The 8734-nt window shown below is 54.8% G+C and overlaps 1 protein-coding gene across 1 annotated transcript; it reads left to right on the plus strand.

Moving 5' to 3' along the window:
• Nucleotides 1-215: 215 nt before the first annotated feature.
• Nucleotides 216-8372, plus strand: LOC131896449 (keratin, type II cytoskeletal 71). Its single transcript, XM_059247070.1, has 9 exons — nucleotides 216-659; nucleotides 2952-3166; nucleotides 3734-3794; nucleotides 4260-4355; nucleotides 4663-4827; nucleotides 5057-5182; nucleotides 6370-6590; nucleotides 7462-7496; nucleotides 8161-8372. Exons 1-9 carry the CDS (start codon nucleotides 216-218, stop codon nucleotides 8370-8372), a joined length of 1575 nt encoding a protein of 524 aa, XP_059103053.1.
• The last annotated feature ends 362 nt before the right edge of the window (nucleotides 8373-8734 follow it).

Genomic DNA, 8734 nt, shown 5'->3' on the forward strand with positions numbered 1-8734 from the left:
TTTCAGAGGTGGGGAGGGCCGATCTCTGGCTCAGCACAGCGAAAATGACTTCTTGCTCCTAGGCAAGCCAAACCCACGAATTAAGCTCTCCACTGCCCATCTGCAAGCCCAGCGCCACGCGTATATAAAGGCAGCCGCTGGTCCTCACCACAGCCAGTACAGCCTTCCTGGAATTCACCTTCCTCCCGTCCTTGTACTCCACCTCCACCAGCAACATGAGCCGCCAGTTCACCTGCAAGTCTGGCTCCAGCAACAGGGGCTTCAGCGGCTGCTCTGCTGTGCTGTCCGGGGGCAGCTCATCCTCTTACCGGGCAGGGGGCAAAGGGCTCAGTGGGGGCTTCGGCAGTCGGAGCCTCTACAGCCTGGGAGGCGCCAGGAGCATCACTCTCAACATGGCCAGTGGCAGCGGGAAGAACGGAGGTTTTGGATTTAGCCGGAACCGGGCCAGTGGCTTTGCTGGCAGCATCTTTGGCAGTGTGGCCCTGGGACCTGTGTGTCCGGCTGTGTGCCCGCCCGGCGGCATCCACCAGGTCACCGTCAACGAGAGCCTCCTGGCTCCACTCAACGTGGAGCTGGACCCGGAGATCCAGAAGGTGCGGGCGCAGGAGCGGGAGCAGATCAAGGCTCTGAACAACAAGTTCGCCTCCTTCATCGACAAGGTGGGTTTGCTGGAAAGGGGGGACCTGGGAACAGATCTCCTCTTCTCCTCCTGGAGCAGGTATCTTCAGTCCCTCAGGAGGCACTGAAGTGGGTACCCTTACTGTACACAACGTGTGCATTCTATCACCTCAGTATCTTGTAAAAGATTCTCTGTTGCCCGGAGAGAAAACACCAGCAGGGGTTGTTTTTGCTGGTACAGGCTTTCAGGGACACTCACAGGAGAACCCTAGGGAAGAGATCTGGGCCTTGCTGTGGAGACCTGGCCTGGTACCATTGCTGAGCCTTGTGGTCACACAAGCTGTACACAAGGAAGGCCAGGAGGAGGAGAATCAGCCTCAGGGCAACCAGAAAGCCAGTCTTCCTCCCAGGCATGCTGACCTTGTACCCTAGTCACCTGACTGGTGGATCAGGAGTATGAACGGGTGTGTGGTCACCCCAGGCCCTTTGGGCTACAGGATGTCTCCACGGTGGGTGTTTGTATCAGCGGTTGAGGGTACTCTTGCAAGGTAGGGGTAGAGGCTCTCTGGAGTCAGAATTGGCCTATGACTGACTGTGTGGGTGGCTTTGGGGGGAAATTACTTGCTCCATCTAGGTCATTATGTTCTTACCTCTAGTGTGGAAATCATGACCTTTCCCATGGGGCTTGCGTTAGTTTAGAAAAGAAGGCTCATGCGAAGGTCTTGGCACAATGCCTGTCTCAGACTAAGTCCTGCCCTAATGGTGGCTGTTGTTGCTGGGGAGGGATGCTGGGAAGCAGAGAAACCTCAGACCTGGACAGGACCTCAGGGATCCTCCAGCTCAGCCAGGATGCTGGCTGTGGTATATGAAAGACAGTTTCCCCCAGCTTATGGGTCAGCAAAGCCATAGAGGCCAGTGCCACACCCACAGCCATTTGGAAGACAGGCTGGATGAGGGTTCACCTTCAGTCTCCTACCTGCAGGTCTAGGGTCAGAGTTGGGAGGGATGTTGGCTCCAGAGTTGGCTCCACGACAGTCAAGCATCACAGCCCTGGGCCTTGTGGCCACAAGAGCAGCCCCTGCCCCACAGTGCTAGTCTTCCCATGTGGAGGCCTCGCTCTCTGCTCAGTCTCAGGGGCCAAGGCTGGCGCGGCAGCTTCTTGTCCTCAAGCTAGTCACGTCTAGACAATCAAGGTGCTCTGAGGATTTAGGTCTGGGGGTGGGAGTGTTCTGCACCTGGGTGGGCTGTCCAGACCCTACAGAGAGGCGAATTCAGAGACACAGAAAAGCAAGATGAGGGTGGTCTTCTCAAGGAGAAGGAAGGAGACCCAAAGCCTGGATAACTCTTAGGAGCTTTGGTCTCAGGAGCACAGTGGCCTCTCAATTCCAGGCAGAGAGGAGATGTCAAGACCTATTGGTGACCTAGCTGTGACCTAGTGGCATGTTGGGTACTGTAGTGTCCTGGATGTGGTTAATGCTCAGCTCAGGAAGAACTCTGGATTCGTTAAACCAAACTAAGCGCTGGATGATCTGTTAGAGACCAGAAGTTCGGTGCATATCCACATCTCTCAGTGCAGAGTTCCACGTGGTATTCCCACTTCTTGTGAACACAGCCTTGCTTAAGTGTGCCTGTGTTCACTGATGTTAAAAAAAAAAAAGAAGTCAAATTTTAAAAAATTGTGCTCTCCATAACCAGCTGGGGGGTATATGCTAATGATCTCTGGTAAGTTCCCTGATCTGGTGACAGCCAGGCTCTGTCTGTCCCTCTGGTTCCATATTCCATGCTTGCTCCAGACAAGGTAGTTCTAGAGATGCACATGTGTGTGTGTGTGTGTGTTGGGGGGCAGCATCTGTGAGCAGAGATGGGGTGGGGCCCAGTGTGGGAATCTGAAGCACTCGGAAGCTCTTGGCCCAGCCTCACTGCACTCTGACATGTCATAAGATAAGGAGCGGACCTCATCTTCAGAGTGGGTGGCCTTTCCAAACAGATGCACCTAGTCTGGCTCTGTGCTGCTGCTTTTGGGTGTGCTCACACTTTACTCTGCTTGGTCACCTTGGGCTCTGGTTGATTGGAGGTCCACAGTGAGGGGACACTTGTCTGGGTTTAGTCCTGAGCTCTGCCCTTGACTAAACTTCTGGACCTTGGGAAGAAGCATGATTTCTTCATGCCCCGGTGTCTTCTCCACTGATCATGGCCAACCCACCTCTGATCAGAGCAGCCCACCTCTTACAGCTGTAAGGGGTAAAGGAAAAGACGCAGCCGGAGTGCTGAACCTTGTGTGGCGAGTGTGATGGATTCCGTGGGGCTCAATGGTGGCTGGGCTTGGGTTCCAGGTGCGCTTCCTGGAGCAGCAGAACCAGGTGCTGGAGACCAAGTGGGAGCTCCTGCAGCAGCTGGACCTGAACAACTGCAAGAACAACCTGGAGCCCATCCTCGAGGGCTACATCAGCAACATGCGGAAGCAGCTGGAGACGCTGTCTGGGGACAGAGTGAGGCTGGACTCCGAGCTGAGGAATGTGCGTGATGTGGTGGAGGACTACAAGAAGAAGTGAGTGAGGACAGAGCCTGTCACAGGACAGCGAGCCTTGTCCCTCTGAAGGGTTTAAAATTTTGGTTTCAAAGTTTTGGAGGTGGAGAGTGGTGTTCTAGGCTATATCAAGTAGAGTCACCACATCAAAAACCCAGAACGTGCTCCCTGATCCCTAGCCTCTGGACTGGCACCGGGGACAAATGTCCAAGTAGCTGGGCTGTGATCAGAGCTCTGGCCTGGGCTCAAAGTTGGTAAACCTTTCACATTCTCAGAGCTTCTGTGCTGAGAAAGAGCATGGGAACACTTGGGCACCATTCACATTTGGTATGAGGCAGCTTGCTTCCTGCATCCCCCTGGGTTCCCCAAGGGCCATTCGCTCCACACACTTCCTCCTCATTTCCAAGCTGGATCTTCTTCCGAAATTGGCCACTATATCCCTTCCTCCAGGAAGCCTTCCTTGCTCGGCTGACCCTTCAGTCTTTTGTGCCCCACTGGCTGGCACTCTTTTCCATACTCAGGGTCTTCCCTGGGTCCGTCAGGGCTCTTGGCAAAGGATGTAAGCTATGATCCCTGGCCTTCTCACAGGTACGAGGAGGAGATCAACCGGAGGACAGCTGCCGAGAACGAATTTGTGCTGCTAAAGAAGGTGAGTGGAAGGCGGTTCCAAGGCCAGGGTCTGGCCAGAGAGGCTGAGCCTACCAATTGTGTTGCCATCAGTCCCCAAATGAGCTGATGCAGAAGTAACAATGGGAAGGCTGGAGGACCATGACATCCAGGAGAAGGAAGGGAGGGAGGGGCCGGGAGGATGACAGGGGAGGAACCAGCGTGAGGGGCTCCCTGCAGCCGTGGGACTCGGCTCAGATATTGCAGAGGTGACTTTTGCAACAGCCTGGCTGGGACATCCTTTCTGAAGGTTCTCATTCCTGCTCATGGATCAGATTCTCAGGATGGGAGATGAGGGCTGCACCTTCAACTGTCCCTACTGCCTTCCTTATGAGCCACACAGGAGAAGATAATGTCTTCTTCCTCCAGCCAGGCAGCTGGGCTGGGGATGAATGTCACCTTCTGGATGGCACCTGTGGTGACCGTGAATCTCTGGGTCTTCTTTCAGGATGTGGATGCAGCTTATGCCAACAAGGTTGAGCTGCAGGCCAAGGTGGACTCCATGGACCAGGACATCAAATTCTTCAAGTGTCTCTTTGAAGCTGTAAGTCTCTGCACCCCATTCTTCAGGGTAGTCAGCGGCTAAAACTCTAGGGACTGGGGGCAGGGAATCACAGAGGCTCCAGCTCTCAAGGAGGCCCCTGAGTCAGCCACCCACCTCAAATGTTACTCCCGAGAACCCCCTCTCCACCCCTGAGGCCTCATTTCATGGCAGCAGAACCTGCCTAGGGTCCAGCAAGGTATTTTCTTTGCACACGAAGGTAGAAATCTCATGTTCTAGACCCTACACGGCATCACTAGAGTTTGTCATTGGTCAAGATGATCTATTCCCCCACCTATGGTCCCTGTAGGAGATGGCTCAGATCCAGTCCCACATCAGCGACATGTCCGTCATCCTGTCCATGGACAACAACAGGAACCTGGATCTGGACAGCATCATTGATGAGGTCCGCGCCCAGTATGAGGAGATTGCCCTGAAGAGCAAAGCCGAGGCTGAGGCACTGTATCAGACCAAGGTGAGAGGCCGAGGCTGGGCCAGGGAGGGGGGGGGTGGGGGGAAGGTGGGGCGACACCATGATGTGAAGGCTTCTCAGCCTTCTTATCAGCCCAGTTATGCTCAGATAAGGACAGTGCCCAGGTCAGAGTGCCCTGTGCCCTGGTGCCATGACCCTTCAGCCAGGGATGCAGGGACCTCCACAGACTCCACACTAAAACTTCTCCATCTCTGTGCTTTGGGCTTTCCAGTTCCAGGAGCTACAGCTGGCAGCTGGCCGCCACGGGGATGACCTCAAAAACACCAAGAATGAAATCACCGAGCTGACCCGGTTCATCCAGAGACTCCGCTCAGAGATTGAGAATGCCAAGAAACAGGTGAGGGACTTTGGCCTGTGGCCAGGGGCAGTGAGCCCAGTGGAGGGCATGTGAGTTGGTTGAGGGCCTTGGCTTCCCAGATGTCTCTGACAACAGAAGATATGAGTGAGGTCACTGCCTCCAGCAATTGGACGTCTCTGGGGCACCCTCTTTCCTGCTCACTCCCAGCGCCTTTCCTTGGGTATTCTTGTCTCTCTCAGGAAGCCCTCCCTGGCCTACAGGGTGAGCTCAGACTTCCTCCTGCAGGCTGGGCTCTTCAGTGTTTGCCCTTCCCTGATCTGTTCACAGCTCTTGGCAGTCACCTGTTCCCCATGCTCTCTGGAATGAAAAGAGTCAGGGCACTGGCTGCTCCATGACCCCTCAGCATCTTGAGCTGTGCCTACACATAGCAGTAGCTTCATAAATACCATTGATGCGACTGAGAAAGGAAGCAGGCTCAGGGAGTCCCCAGTAGAGTGGGAATGCCCCACGTTAGCAGGAGGGGGCAGAAGATGCAGAGGGAATGAAATGATACCCACCCACCTCACATGAGGGGCAGCATTCCCATTCTCTCTACACCAGATGAGAGGTGCGGTGAGGTTATGCAGTATACCGCTGCTAGACACAATCCATGTTCTTCCTATGGGCTTTAACACAACCGTTCTGCAGTCACGTGTCCAAGTCATCCCGCCTTACTGCACGGGTGGCCATAGGATCAAATGAGATGAGGCATGGAATAGGTGGTGCTGAGCAAGGTGCTGGGCACACAGTGATGGGTGGTGCTGACAAGGTGCTGGGCAAATAATCATCATTCTGGGAGAATCTCCTTCCTGGGACCCTAGCCTGTGGGCAGGGGTGTCTGGGCAGGAACCATCATTGCATCTAGCACATTGTCTTGTAATATCTCTCCTCTCAGACCCTAAACAATTCAAGAACAGAAAGCCACTTACAGTGCAGCTTGATGATCATTGTCGGGGCATTGAAGTGGTTGTGGTCTCCAGAGGACAGGGGGCATGCTTCCCACTGACCATATGTCTGGGAACAGGGGCATAGCTGAGATCCAGGAGGGCTTGCCAGCCCCTTCCAGCCAGAGCAGAAGTGTGGTGTGCATCCAACGTGCCACTGGATCTTACTGAATGTGGGGAGTTTGGCTGCAGACAGTACCCATGCTTCCTTCAGTTTTCTAACTTCTTGAATTCCTTGCTTAGGCTTCTAATCTGGAGACGGCCATCGCTGATGCCGAGCAGCGAGGGGACAGTGCCCTCAAGGATGCCCGGGCCAAGCTGGATGAACTGGAGGGTGCCCTGCACCAGGCTAAGGAGGAGCTGGCCCGGATGCTGCGTGAATACCAGGAGCTCATGAGCCTAAAGCTGGCCCTGGACATGGAGATTGCCACTTACCGCAAGCTGCTGGAGAGTGAGGAGTGCAGGTGAGCTTGGGCAAGAAGCCTGTGAAGCTTCAACAAAGGAGAAAACCTCACATCCAGCATGAGCTGTTGGGGAGCAATCTCACCATGATTCCTGGTGAGAACAGGAATGCTAACAGCAGTTAAGAACACCACCTGGGCTGCAGGTGTGGCTCAGTTGGTAGAGTGCTTGATTAGCATGAGGGAAGCCTGGCTTTGATCATCAGAACTGCATACAACTGGACGTGGTAGCGCATGCTTGACATCTCAGCTTTTGTGAGGTAGTCAGGAGGATTGTTCAAGGTTACCCCTGACTACATGGTGAGTCTGGGGCCAGCCTAGGCTACATAAAACTCTGGAGAGAGAGGCGAGAGAGAGAGAGAGAGAGAGAGAGAGAGAGAGAGAGAGAGAGAGAGAGAGAGAGAGAGGCACTCATACCCATGAATGCTTACTTCATCCTGGTTGCTGTGCTGTGGTGTGCTACATGAATCAGCCCATGCAGCCCTTACAACCTCCCCGAGTGTCTGGGAGCATCCCACTTCCTTTCTCTTCTGAATCCCACTGCTCTATTAGGTTTCCTTGTTTCCTTTTTGGGCTAGCTACTCCAGCTTTCCGGTGTGCTAGGGAGTGAGAAGGCTCACCGAGGCAAGATACTGGGAGTGGACATACAGTCCTCACACATGCACCTCTTAAAAACGATTATTCCAGTGTGTTGCTGGCTCACTCCCAAAGGTTCATGGGTAGCCTTCGAAGCGTCTGAGGCTCTGGTTGTACTAAAGCAGTCCTGGAGTTTCCACAGGTGCCCGTTGGGTCCAGAAGCCCACCTCGGGCTGGTGGGGGCAGCGTTTTGGAAGAGGCTGTGGGATGCTCCTAATTTTACTTCTCTCCATAACAGGATGTCAGGAGAGTACCCATCCCCTGTCAGCATCTGTAAGTATTTTGTGGGCTTGGAGCTAAGTCACAGTCAGAAGGGAAAAGGCTGAGATCACAAAGCCCAGAGGGCAGACCTAGGACTCTTTCATATTTATCATCCTGCTTCCCAGGGGATGACAGTAGGGGAAAGCCACAGGAGAAGGGAAGTAAAGGGTGAATTCTAAGAAAGTGATGCGTGTGTGGGTCTGTTTCAGGCTTTCGAGGCTGGGTTTGCAAGTTACAGTCAGACCGGGGCTGGGGATTTAGATGGGGAGGGGACTAAAGGGACTCCAGAAGGGGTGCTTCAAGCTGTCAGGATTGGATCTGGGACCGTGGGTCTTAGATTGCCATCTGTGGGGAGCCAGCAAGAGAAAGGTTGGAGGCAGATTTAGCAAAGCCACTAATGGAGGGGACAGTGGTGGGTGCCCAAGACAAGGGACTGCGTGGGTACCTGGTAGAAGGAGATGGGCTTGAGAATCAACAGGGCAAGACTCAGCCACAGTGGGTAAAAACTGAGTAAGTCAGAGACACAGGGAAGGTGTCTTTGGAATATTCTCCCCAGGGTGAGGGAATGACTATGATCAGGTCCTCACAGAGCCCTGTCTGTCTTGGGGGGAGGAGAGTCCCCTGCCTAGCTCTGCCGAGTAGGTCTGAGCCCAGCTCTCTCTCTCTCTCTCTGCAGCCATCATCAGCAGCACCAGCGGCAGCGGAGGCTACGGCTTCCGGCCCAGCACGGTCAGCGGTGGCTACGTGGCCAACAGCACTAGCTGCATCTCTGGAGTGTGCAGCGTGCGTGGTGGAGAGACCAGGAGCCGAGGCAGCACCAGCGACTACAAGGACACCCTAACGAAGGGTTCCAGCCTGAGCACCCCCTCCAAGAAAGGCGGTCGGTAGAGAGGGCTTCCGGACCTCGGAACCCCAGGGCCCCTGGATTTGTCCTCAGCCACCCTCCTCCCCCCCCCCCCCGCCCCCACTGTTCTGAGTCTGGATAGCTCTGGGCTGCCACGTGTGGTGCGTGTCCCGTAGACACCAGGGCTTCGTCAGCTTCAGCTCATCTCTGCTCAGGTCCAGCCTCTCCCTCCCACCAGCCTTTGCCTCTGTCCTCACCATGCTGCCTGGCTTCTTGGGTCCCAGTCTGGGCTTTCTCATCTGCTGAGCTTTTGTCCCATCTCCTGCCGGTGACAGGAGCTGGCTCTCTATCCAAGAGGGCCACTAACAGACAATGAACTGAGAGTGGCCAGCCGACCCGACCCCGG

This window comes from Peromyscus eremicus, chromosome 20 (genome assembly GCF_949786415.1).
Source record: "Peromyscus eremicus chromosome 20, PerEre_H2_v1, whole genome shotgun sequence".
NCBI lineage: Eukaryota > Metazoa > Chordata > Mammalia > Rodentia > Cricetidae > Peromyscus > Peromyscus eremicus.